Source organism: Aplidium turbinatum, chromosome 6, assembly GCF_918807975.1.
Source record: "Aplidium turbinatum chromosome 6, kaAplTurb1.1, whole genome shotgun sequence".
NCBI classification, from domain to species: Eukaryota; Metazoa; Chordata; class Ascidiacea; order Aplousobranchia; family Polyclinidae; genus Aplidium; species Aplidium turbinatum.
The window spans coordinates 4,373,523-4,386,912 of NC_137477.1; the positions used below are offsets into that span (position 1 = coordinate 4,373,523).

A 13,390-nucleotide genomic window follows, 5' to 3' on the forward strand; every position below is an offset into this window, starting at 1 on the left:
TGCATAGCCTACCTAAAATACAAAACTGCTGGATAAAAATATAACAGTCCACTATGATCTTGCGATGTTTGACCAGTAGCTGCCTCTCACGGTAACTGAAAGATCTTTTTGATAATGAAGTCAAAAAATATAGCTATACCTGGGGGACAGTGATAAGGACAGCTGCAAAGTCATTTGGGGTGCTCTGGTGATAGCAATTAGCCGACTTCGCTGACATGCATGCTTCTAGCAGCTATTATTATCACCAGGCTAGGCGATAAGCAGAACAGTTGGTTGCAAGGTCATTGACTAAGCAAACATCCGTTGGAAAGTAATTTAGAAATTGTACAACGATATGGAGAGTCCACTTAAAAGCCAAGATTGAAGTGAAATTTTTACTAGACGTGGCGATACCTTGAGCGCAAGCGCATGTGGTTTAATTTCATAATTATTATTTTGCGTTTGTTACCACAGACGTTGAAAAAATTTAAGTACGGTACAGTCAATTTTTTTTTCTATTGAATGCTACTTTCTCACTCGACAAGACGCCAACGCGGACACCAAAATGCAAAAGCACCAAAGCTTTCTAAAAACCCTACAGCGCCACCTGACGATTTAACAAAATCCAACAAACATCAATCTCTGTCACAAGAAAAAGCATTGACTGCAAATCGATAGCAAGAAGAGATGACCTTCAAACCAAAGCTAACTGTGCTGGCAAAAGGAATTAACAAAACGAACTCTTCTGACCTTCGATAAAAGTAGTATAATATAACGTGAAGTGCAACATGAAATCGATATTATCATAAAAAGGAAAGTTGTCTAACGTAAAAAGGAAAGTTGTACAACGAAGTCAACTTCTAAAATAATCAACTAAAATAATCGTACACAAAAAGCATTCCAACTTAAATAGGCCTATATCGTCATCTTCTACAGACTTGGCCAAACTTCTGTTTGTTTAAAAATCCTTCATTACTTTGCCGTCTTGAATCTAATTGTTTGCTTGTGCAATCCTATAATTTTGATTCCACTGAAAGCTCAGTGCGTAAGCATTTGGCGATTTTAAACAAAATCTTAAGGTACCGAACAACACAACTACGATTTATGCTCAAAGCCGTAGAAGTATCGCTAAACAGATACCAAATAGTTTTGCTGCATGCAGAGCTGCAGTCAGATAGTATGGGAAAGCAATTTATTAAAGTGGTTAAATACCTGGATTGTCGACGCCAGTTTGGATTGCATCGTCGATTGTAAATCCGCTGGAGGTTTGGACAGCCCGTAATTGTTTATAAAGATCCACAGTCAGAACACGAGCAAGATGATTGTTGTGCTTTGATAAATCGGGCATTTCTTCTTCTGCGGTGTAACGAACTGTGTTTGTATTTGGCATCTTCGGTTTCTCAAATTCGGTAGCAGAGTTTCTGACAAAGGATAACCTCCAAAGAGCAGCGATGAAAGTGAACTGACCTGAGCACTAGGAATATGAACTGAGCGATAGCAATACCTGAACTGAAAGCTCAAATGAATTCAAACGTGGTTGAACAGAAAACTGCCAATACTACAAGTGATTTTACATGCACCTCCCATTTTATTCTGTCATTGTCGAGTCTTATCATATAAGCGGCTGTCAACAGGAGTTGGAGATAAAAATAGAGAAAAGAATGGCATGTCGCAACATTACCTACCTTTGACCTGCATGGTAATATCATTATAGGTGCCCTTAATGCCACTGATAATCCAATGTTTAATTTGTAATCCGAGGTCATCACCACACACTATCCATAGGAAGCTGTAAAGTAGTTTGTCGACCTTTTTGCTCTCGTTTACTCCTTGCTGATTGTCAACAGATAAATTTATTTTCACTAGCCTTTTCCAGATAAAATTTTGTAAAAATTGTCAGAAGAAATGGTTTGTGTAGCTGCAAACATGTGTGGATTGGCCCACGATGCAAGAGAAGCATCCACAAAGGATAAGTCAACAAGTAGAATAAAAAATCAACAACCTCTCAATCACAAGTAGCTCGACAGTTCGACACACAGCGAAAATGACATGACTTCACAACACTTTTTTTACTTTTAGAAAAAAAGGCATTGTAAACTACAGAAACAACTTACTGTTTCGAGTTTAAAGTTTTCTTCAGTGGAGTAAATTTGAAATTTAAAATTTTTGTAGTGTGCGTTTTGTATTTATTAAATTTACCTTCTTGCTGTTACACCTAGGGGATGAATTTACTTCCCGTTGAGAACCCTTAGTTACCACAAAACACTATTTCAGGAGCAGCTTATAACTACGCGTAGCAAAGCTCGCAAACTGTGTGATGCGATGCCCCGGCGGCGAGTCGTTGAAAATTTCTAGAGACCGTCTCGCAATGACTTGGTTTGACTAAAACGAATCATGTTTTTGTCTCTTATTTATTGGGTCACAATTCGAAGAAAAAGCAAAATGTTTTTCAAATGTGTAAGCAATGCCGAGCGTGATTGTTTTAAAGCACATAAAAATAAAACATTTTTAACTTGAGAAAAACCGAACTTGCTACAAAATGTTGATTGTAACGGTGTTTTTATTTAATATAAGTTGCTTTATTGTAGGCTACGTCAGGTGTTTTTTTTTACCTCTCTCCGACAGCATTAAAACTCAGAAGCTAACATAACAAAACCACTATTTCCATTTGAAGATAAAACTATACTTGACAAATCGGATGAAGCCTACTGTTGTCTAAAGTTTCTTTGTAAAATTGCAAGCCTATGAGACGAACAGTAACAAACCAACGTTCAAGTTTTTTTCATTCTTGTTCAATCCGCGTACAAGAATATTAACTGTTTGATAATAATTTACGACGTTTGTTCAACATTTATCCAATAATTTGTCTTATTTTGCCAAGTCACATAATCTTTGGAAATTTTTCTAAATTCTGTAAAGATTTGTCATCCAATCCGCTCGGCATGCCTCACTGCGCAAGCCAACGGAAACTTCATTGACAAAAAGTTGCTAGCGACAATTCATTTTCCCCTCGTAACGAAATCACTGGCCTCCTCTAAAAAGTCACTCGGTGTCAAACGGCTCCAAGCTATACCATTGTGCTTCACAGGAACGATAACCTCATTTGATTAAAACACTCTAGTAAAATTTATGTTTGCATATTGTATTGTTTGTTTGCAGTTTTAAATCAATAAATTTATGCCGCGTGAACTTATCCATACACGAGCCTTACACTCGCAAGTGCTATGCCTGCCATAACTTCTTGATTGGTTGTCCTTATGGGAAACGCTATACCTAGCCTATATAAATCATACAGATTTCAACAATACCAACAAAATCGTTTAAATAAAACCAAAAAGTCGAAATTTTCGGGTTTCTAAAGTAAATCGACAGAAACATAATACAAAACTTCCATTAACTTAAGAGCTTCCGCCCTGCACACGGCTTTATCATGGGCCTAGGAACACAGCAAAAGTTATTATTAAAATACGGTAACTAGTATATTTTTTGGGACTCGACAACCCTGTCAACAGACCACAAGACTGAAGTTATACTGGCCTCACTCCTGAGCAGTACTAGCCTATACTACCTAACAGTGCTACATCTCACTTCCAAGCCACTTCACCAACATTTAAAAAACTGAAATACTCCATGAAAACAACCGGACTTGCAAAGGCAAACTAACTAACTTGCAGCTTGTTGCTAAGTAAAAAATGAAAATTACTATGACAAACAAACAAAATTGCAAGTGTGTTGTCATAATTGTTAATAATAACACAATTTTTTTTGAAGAAAGTACTTTCAAAAATTAGCAAGTTTCAATGGTGTGTACAAACTTTAAACTACAGTATTGCAAAATTATTCCAACGTTTCAATTCTTTTTGCTGCTGTCTTGATCATTGATCACTCAGCAAAAAAAGCACAAAAGTTTATCCACCGGCTCTTTTATGATTTCATTTCCAGATTGCCCGCGACCTTGCCTAAGCCTTGTAAGCTGCGCTTGTGAGGCAACCTTGTGAAACAACCTTGTGAGGCAACAGAAACCATTCTTTCAAAACAAGTCGATTACATCAGAGAACAATCTATCGAAAAAAGGTTGACGGTGTTGTTTCTTTTTTTAGTGGTATCAGTTTTTCGGAAAACAGAATGTATGCTGATTACCACGAAATAGGTGATTTCACGTTGTAGCCTATTCTCAATTCAACCAATCTAAACGCGGGCACTAATGTTTGAATGGAATGGATTTGATAATGATAAGAGCACTATGAAGCAAGACTCAAGAAAAAATATTAACTTTCATTGTGTTTTTTAACACTTTTAGGCCTAAAATCAATTCAATTAATAAACTAAATCCAATAAACCTTTGACGAACACGGCTCAAAAGCTTCAAAAAAGTTTTAAAATTGAGATAAAATGCTGAGTCCAAAAAAGTAAAAACTGGTACCCGGTCATTTGGTCGACAGGACGTTTGGTCGACAGACATTTGGTCGACAGAAAGATTTATTTTAAGGTTAGGGTTAGTTAACTAACCACAACCCTAATCTAACCCTGACTCTAACCCTAACCCTAAAATAAGTCGTTCTGTCGACCAAACGTCCTGTCGACCAAACGTCCTGTCGACCAAACGACCGTGCACCGTGTAGCCTACGCCATGAGCCAATCTCAACCATATTGAAACGTTCCAGGTTGAAGGGACCAGAAAGAAAAATTTTAGCTAATCAACGTGGAGTCACTTCAGGCTACCGAAGGAGTTTTTAGGCATAGACGAATTCTTTTGATGGCATAAGTCTGGATCAAAAATTTTAATGACTATGCGTTTAGTGCTGCAAGGTGACATGAACAGCGAATACTAGGTAGGCTACCTCAGTCGCACGTCCAAGGATTAAAGAAAGGAATTAAACAACACGCCCTAAAACAAATAGGAACGAAATCAACCAAATCGTAGGCTACATGCCGAATTATTAATTACAAAAACATGTTTAGTATCTAAGCAATTGTTTGTTTGTTTGTTTATCTTTATCCTGCATTGCGGGAAAGCGGACTTGAGCGCTATGCATCGGTGTACGCCTTCCGACATACACCTGACCCACGCTGCAGCCGACGGCAATGTCTGTTTCCGGTTGTCTACTCTGCTTATGACTTAAATTTGGTACTACCCATTACTCGAAATCGATCACTGGGTAGAGGCAATTATCGTAAAGTTTCTTGCCCAGAGAAACAACAGCAGTGCGGGTGGCTGGAGTCGAACATGCAGGCTCTCGACTGCGAGCCCAACGCGCTAACCACTCGGCCACTGCTGCCAACAAGACCTGCTGAACTTCAGGCTCGCAATGTTAGCCATTCTTGCCAAAAGTCGTTCTTCGTTTCACCTTGCAGCGCTGGAAACAATATTTATTACAACTTTTGATCCTGACTTACTACAATAGGCTACTGTAGTGCCAGCTCAGTGGCCGAGTGGGTATCGCCTTCGACTTTGGTGCTGGTTAATCTGAGTTCGATTCCAGGTCGGGTCAAACCAAAAACTTTAAAAACGGTACCGATTGTGTTCTTTCTTGCATAGGGCAGTGAGAATAAGTCAGGTAGTAACGTGATGACATCGAAAGCCTGATATAAAAATTAAAAATGTTACAAAAAGACCTTAGCAGTTCTTCTTCTCTCGTGTTGTCGCTATATGTCAGGGCATCCGTTGGTTAGCCACTGCCTGGTGTTGTCATCGATGGAAATTAGGCCTTCCATACCATGGGGTGGTCTGTATAGCCGGCAATCCTTGATAATGTGGGCTGCCGTCTGCATTTCGCCACACTCACAAGCAGCACTCTCTGCCAAGCCCCAGCGCAACATGTCTGCACCATAGCGTCCAACACCAGTGAGCAAACGGTTACGCCTTGATGAGGCAAGTCTAGAGAGGCCATGTCCCAGCTGGTTTTCGGACGGGGATCTGTACAAGTATCTACTTTGGGAAACTAAACTTGCTACAACTGTCACTATCAAAGTCAACATGCGGAAGAACAATCATCAGAATGGTACCCCCAGACCAAGCACAGCGCCCTTGTCAGGGCGAACAGCACCAGCTGTTGTAGGTCAAGGAGTGACCATTCTGCAACTAAATGTTGAAGGCATCACCAACACCTTAGCAGTTGTAGAGCGACAATAAATAAAAACCATAACATTGTTATAACAGTAGGCTACTCTAGTGCCTAACACATTTCTGACATCTATTCCAGGTCTCGGGTCATGCTTCAAGGGTAAGCTAAGAGGCAGAGCTTCTTAACCCTTGAAATAAAGAAGAGCATTCCAAAAGTAGCTGTTGTAAAACCGAATGTGCTGCAAATATCATAAAAGCTCTCAAAACTAATCGAGCCATCGGTTACTCATTTTTTTATATACAGCATTCGATCTATTTCCGGCAGTACGCGACCTTCCGCACAACCTTGTGAGGTAACAGAGCCATTCTTTCGGGACAGTACAATTACCTCAAGCAGAGAAGAACAATTCACTGAAGGTTGGTTATTGTTTGGACCGACAGGTAATCCGCTTAAACGCTATCTGGTTTCTCAACGGGTAGACATCTTTTAAAAGACGCGTTTTACGTTTATAAACGTAGATTTACCCTTTATTACAAACAAAGCAACCAATGAAACAAAAATTTTCTCTGGAGTTTTTAACTGGGTGTCCTCCTTGAGATATGTTGTAGGCGATTAAATTGATATTACAGACTTATACCACAAAGTAGGTTGCTTAAACCTTCAACAACAAAGCACTACAGCAAAGTGTGTCACATGCAGTAACAAAAAAAAAAAAACAAGTTGGAAAATTTGCTTAGAAAAGTTAAACACATCATAGCATAAAACTAGCAGTGGTGATCACTTGATATAAAGTGGAGATCACGTGATATGCAGTTTTAATGGGAAAAAAGGTTTTGAGATGTCAAACACCCAATAATGCTTCATGGCTAAGCTGCAAATTTTGTAATATAAAACAACTGATTCCCTCTCTAGTCAGTTTACCACGTTAAACAACTGCAGATATTGATTTCGGCATCTATCGGATGACAATCTCCCACCAAGCTTGTTCTTGCATAATATTAACAAGAGCATCTTAAGTTAAGCTTTCAACAAACTCGGTTGACTGAAGAATGAAGATGATCTCATGGATGGAAATCGATTTCCAGCGACGATGGAACTGTCTTGAAAATTACAAATTTTATTTATCAATATATCGATGACGCTGCTGCAGTTGAGTGCACATGTTGGTTGCAGGCAGCAGGACCATTAAGATAATGTGATTCATGTATCAATGATATCCTATTGTCCTCAAATCAAGACACTTTTAAGAAAAATACACAATATCTAAATAAAACGTGGTGGCTTTTTCGAGTTTCCGAGCATCTTAAAGGTTCATCATCAGTCGTCATCTCCGCCTGTAGCAGATTGCGCATCAACATGCGCATCAACAACATCAACATTAGAAAGGTTACAGACCTCTAAAATTATCTTGGGCCCGACTCCAAAAGTAGCCTACCCCTGGACTCCTCAATCAACACTACTGGTTACAAGCAACATCACCGTTGAGAGGGTAATTTTGTCCCGGTACCAATAATATTTTCAGCTTCCAAAAGATACCGCTAAAAATGCATCATGGCAAAAGTTGCAAAGTTTTCTTTGTTTTTTTTTCTGGGCTTTCTGGAAAGGTTTTGAGCTTCAAAATCCTTCCAGGCCCGTGTCCAAAATTATTCTTTGGACACCCCTGTCTGGCAAAAAGTCTATTTGCGTTGATAATAAGTGAAAGCTTTAAATCTCGAAAATTCACCTGACAATTATGTTTGACAACTCATTACTTAGAAAGCCTTTTTGGAAATCTAATTTGGTTCCAACATAAATTTTGCGCTTTTTTCCCTTTACGGTATAAAGCCTTTGAAATGTTTTCATGTAAAATATTAGCACTGTTGGTAATTCTTGTTTTGTAAAAACCAACCAGAAAGATTTAGTTTCTACAAACACTTTTGATTTGCAAACGTAGCAGAGGCGTAGCACTGCTCAACCAATCACAAGCCTCGATTCTTCTCACGGATGTTGTACAGCGAAATTAAATTTGTCTAAAGTTCTTCTAGGCATACAGTACTTCCAAACAAACTTTTGGAACGACATAAAGGCACAACGGATAAGGCGTTGGCTTTCCAATTATGCAAACTTGGTTCGGTCCCGGCTTCAGCTGGTTGTTGAAAACACCGCTCACCTCCACGTAGGGTGTAATAAATTAGGTGAGCACTGGGCATAGTTGCTGAAGGAAAGGCGCCTAGATAAAAAAAACTGGCCACCCTGTTCTCGTTAGTGCCAAAGGCTTAGTACAATGAGAATCTTATTTTCTCATCCCCGACACTTGTATCAAGTATGGGACCATCTTTACCTTTTAAAAGAACGAACAAACTCTTGTATAGATATTTAAAAAGCAGGATTTTTTCCTACAAAATAGGCTAAACTTATAACTTGGAAAACCATTATTACTCTAAAAATACTTTTAAAAAACAAAACATGTTTGATAATTAGAATATTCACCTGGGTTATCAACTCCAGTTTGGATAGCTTTATCAATGGTGAATCCATTGGGAGTTTCCACATCTTGAAGCTTAGCATAGATTTCCTTGGTCAGTCGGTGGCTCATGTGGTTATTATGTTCGGAGAAATCAGGAAAATTATCTTCCGCAGTGAAACTGAAATGACTGTTGGCTGACATGTTTGTCGCTGTTACAATTAAACCTGGATATTTAAACGAAAATACAGAAATTCCAATCAAAGTTTTATACAAACTCAATTTCAAAATATTAAAGGGAATTCGCCTGGACTTGATCCAACGAAGCTTTTTTTAGTGCAAAACATCGTACTTCTTTGGTCATTGAACCCAATTCTATAGGGTGATCAGTGAAACTGCCAAAAGAAAGTTTCTTCTTCCAGGCCACCGGGACAGTAGTGAGATGTGAAATTAAACACGGCCTACGGTTGCCATTTCAATAGGTGGACGAGAAAGCTAGTGGAACTCAAATTCGATAAATTTTATCCACTTATACCACCCGTAGCCTATATTGTCAAAAAGCTAATTTTAACTTTGTTTTTGCATTTAACAGAAGACATTACTTCTACCTATTCACTTTGCAAATGGACCTGTACAGGCAAGCTTCAATGAATTTATTGGGAAAAAACTTTACTTCATTAGGCTGATGGACGTGATGGTAGTCATTAAATATTGATCGTTTTTTTAAATCTGTGGTCAGTTTTCGGTGGAGCAGTTTCATTGATTCTACATCACCAAACGTTGGATTGTTGCGTAATAACAAATTATTGACGTTTGTTTCAAAGCAACAAGTTACAAAGTTACGTAACAATCCTTCCAGGAGTCACCTTGAACAGAAGCTTCACTTCTCCTTCATAGCGAACGCATTGCACTTGCACGGTTTTGAATTTACCAACCTTGAAAGACCTGACCCTGAAAGATCTTATTTTATATTGATTCGAATTTCGAGTCTTTCCATTTCTATGGAGAGGCTGAAAGAAGCTTTAGTGCAGGGGTTCTCAACCTTTTTTACACCGTGGCCCCCTTTGAAAATTTTGAAAATCAATGCCTCTCCTATTTTTTTCAACCTATTGACAAAATTAAGAAACGTCATTTGAATGGTAAAATTCAGTGATGTTTATTAGTCTCACTGCAGCCGCAACTGTTTACAACTTTACATAGAAATCTTATATTATTACTTTTGAAACAACCGGGAATTAAAGACCATTTCATGAAGCTTTGGGCAAAATTTACTAGTATTTTTATTAAATTTTAACTTATTTCTTTTGTTATATAGTGTTGGAGTGGACTTAGAGATGATAAATTAAAAAAATTGTTATTTTTCAAAATTTTCCATGGCCCCTTTGAAAAAGGCTCATTGCCCACTAGGGGGCCATGTCCCCCAGGTTGGGAACCCCTGCTTTAGCGTAACTGGTTTGTTCAAGTCAAAATAATTGTTTACAGCGCTGCATTATAATAAATATCCCAATCATACACCGTTTATAAAGTTCAATATTTGCATAAAAAATTAAACTGTTATTAGCCTAAACCTCCTTTCTTGAGTGAAATCAGTTAGTTATCTTGTTAAAAACAACTTTTCTGTTGAAAGTTTTTCATCACTAAAGAAAAACATTTGCATATCGCCTATTGAACAAAAAACTCTTGAACATTACGTTAGATACTCTGTCTGAGTCTACCATGGCTCCAGTTACGAACTAGGGAATTTTCTATTATTGTTATGATCAATCCACACGGCCTTGACTAACAAGGGCTTGTACCCTCTAAACATAAAAAAAAAATCGACTGAAACTGCACTGAATATGTTTTGAAAAAAGTATTGATTGATATGAAGTTTAAGATGAGTAAGATGCTTTTATCCACTTTTACACCTCCGTCCACTCCCCACGCAAACACACACATAAGAACTTTTGGTGACGTCACCAGGTAGCCTATCTTTTCCATTGAACTCTGACAATGACGTGGCTAGATTAAACAAGAAATTATGACCAAACTTGAAATCAAACTGTAGCTTTCCAAGAGTAAAAAACCTCATTTAAGAAATGTGCAGAGGTTCGGACTTTCAAACTTGCTCTGAAATGAATTCTTCAGTCGAAACATTGAAAATGAAACGAACATCTCAAGATTTGCGGACTATGGCATGACATGCACGTGGTCAAATTAGTTGCGGCTTTGGATTCCAATCGATAAACATTGCCATTAGCAGAGTCATTTTTCAATTAGTTGCAAGTGTTTTTCAATCAATTTTGGCACACACAATCTCGATCCGCAACAAAATGTAACTTCTTTTTTGTGGAAAACTAGCCTACCCAACAGTATTTCAGAAACGTATTGTTTGAAGTTTTTGGCTTACCAGCTTAGTGGTCGAGGTTTCTCGCCTTCTAGTGCTGGTAGATCAGAGATCTATTCCAGGTAGTCTCATTTAAAAGACTTTAAAAACGATGGGCTACCGATTGCGTTCTTTTTTGCATAAATCAGTGCGGATCAGTCGGGTGATAATTTGATGAGATTCTAAATCTGATACAAAATGAAAAATGAGCCTTGTCGCTAAAAGAGCAACAATATATAAAACTATAACTGTGAAACTGACGTCTTGATTTCAATATCCAGGTCAAATTTGGTTCGAGGTGAGTGGTGGACAAGCATACACATGTTGAGCCGAACAAGCTCAATGTTTTCTTTGCAAACGTTTGTATTTCTGATATATTTTCTAACTGCTGAAAAAAAACACAAGGGAAATATGTTGCTGTCGACTTCGCAGTGAAGCTAAATTAGCTGCATGTGAGCTGGAGCCTCATCAGTAGGGCAACCAAATTTTTGACCTAAAAACTTAAAATTTTGACTTTATAATTTACAAATTTTGACCTAAATTTGACCAATAACTTTCTGCGTTCGCAACCCAAATGCGAAATACAAAGCATGTTAGCAATCAAACCGTAAGGTAAGGATATCTTCTTTTTCTAATAAAATAAAATAAAAATGTGGAAGACTCAAGGACACCACAGCTAACGAACATGTAGGGCTGTAGGCCTAATGAAAATCACTCGAAAAACTGCAAAAAATAAATATGGACTGTCTTTAAATATTCCGAAATTACTGAGAGGGTTCTGCAGTATTATACTTCAACATCAAGTAATGTTTCACATTATAGCCTTTGAAATTCCTGTCTCTCGCCAAATTTTTTCTAAAATGGAGAAACTTCTCACTACTGATACAGAAGTTGCTAGGAAGTTCCTCAGCAGGCTATATAAATGTGGTGAAATATCATCTCGTCCCATTTTCCAATTTGGCAGGGCGAAACAAGATTATTACCACAGAAATTGCAACAAATGGATTATTACGTCAGAATAGCAACATAAATTGCAACAAAAAATCAGTATCTGTGTAGCTTTAATAAAATATCAATAGAGAGAAGAAAAACTACGTTAAAAGAAAATTTTGACCTAACCAAAAAATTTGACTTTTTTTTTACTTAATAACTTTGAAACCTCTCTTCGTGTCAACCTGAAATTTAGTTTCTGGACGTTTTATAAACTTTAAACAAGGCAGAAAAATTTTGACTTTATTGACTTTTGGTTGCCCTACTCATCAGGGTTCACCCAGACGGCCAGACCGAATAGCAATTATTAACTTAGTTCTTTTCAATTTCGGCAAAATCCCGAAAGCGGTTGTTGATTGCAAGGAAATGAATGAATGCTCGCATATCACTCAAATAGTACTAGTAGCTTGTAGTCCTATCGCCTATATTCTTCGGGAAACTATAGTTAGTTTCGCAATTATGACTTGAACTTTCTTCGTCGCATTTTCTTTTGTCTGTGAGAAAATGTTGTCTCGATTAATTTGTTTAAATATGCAATTTGATTTGATTTCTGTGTGTCTGCGGGCTAAAAATGGCACATATTGTGCAACAACAGGCGCGGGCCATAAAAAACGTCTCTCCGGCCGAACTTTGGACACCCCTGCTCGAACTCGTTAGCTCAGTGGTTGAGTGCCCGACTCAAGATCAAGCGGCGCTGGTTCAACTCTCCGGGTGTGCGCTTGAGCGACACGGTAGCCACTTTAACAAGTCGAAATTCTGCCACTGAAATTGACTAGAATGCAACCGCCAACCAATCATAAGCTACGGTTTAAGTGACGTAAAAAATGGCGAAAAGAAGATCATAGAAAGCAAATTAAGTGATGGATTTTTTGTCAGCTGGTTGGCTTAGGGCTAGAAAGTAGTCATTTCATTGACGCGTGTTCGATTCTCACCACTGCTATTGCTCTTTTTCTTCTGTAATTACCAAATAAAGTTCAAAACAAGCATTAACTCTCTGGATGAGTGCTAGAAGGGTCACAATTGGACGGTAGCCTCTTATAACACGTTCTGACTGGTTGGCGGTTGCATTGTAGTCAATTTCAGTGGCAGAATTTCGACTTGTTAAAGTGGCTACCGAGCAACGCATTTCAGGACTGCACCCCAATCAGCGGCACCCAGTGGATGAAATAGCTCACAGGCAACACCTCAAACTATACTTCACTGTGTCAATCTCGGTGACCGGGTCTGCGTCAGTGGTTTAAAGGTTCTACAATCTACAAGTATGCGAAACTGCCTGTAATAACCAATCAGAGGCTTTGTTAGTCCGAGAATAATGATTCAAAACCAAACCAAGTCACGCCAGTGTGGTTGTGTCAACTTAACTATGATGCCTAGCAGAAGTGCAATTTAATTTCACTTTTTACAGCGTCTTTGGGTTGGTATGACCAAAAACAAGGAGTTGCAACCATTAAAAACTTGAAAATTGTTAACGTATCGTGGTCTCAAAGAAGACACGACCTAAAGCTCGCGTTTTGTCGCTTCTACCTATTTTCCGAGCTTCTGCTAAGT

At 38.3% G+C, this 13,390-nt stretch overlaps 1 protein-coding gene across 1 annotated transcript; it reads right to left on the reverse strand.

Annotated features, from left to right (window-relative positions):
* Positions 1 to 68: 68 nt before the first annotated feature.
* LOC145771721 (creatine kinase M-type-like) lies at positions 69 to 3,637 on the reverse strand. The gene is made up of 2 exons (XM_082583451.1): positions 1,665 to 3,637; positions 69 to 1,453 (listed from the first exon to the last, which is right to left on the reverse strand). Exons 1-2 carry the CDS (start codon positions 1,743 to 1,745, stop codon positions 1,184 to 1,186), a joined length of 351 nt encoding a protein of 116 aa, XP_082439577.1. The 5' UTR covers positions 1,746 to 3,637; the 3' UTR covers positions 69 to 1,183.
* Positions 3,638 to 13,390: the final 9,753 nt, after the last annotated feature.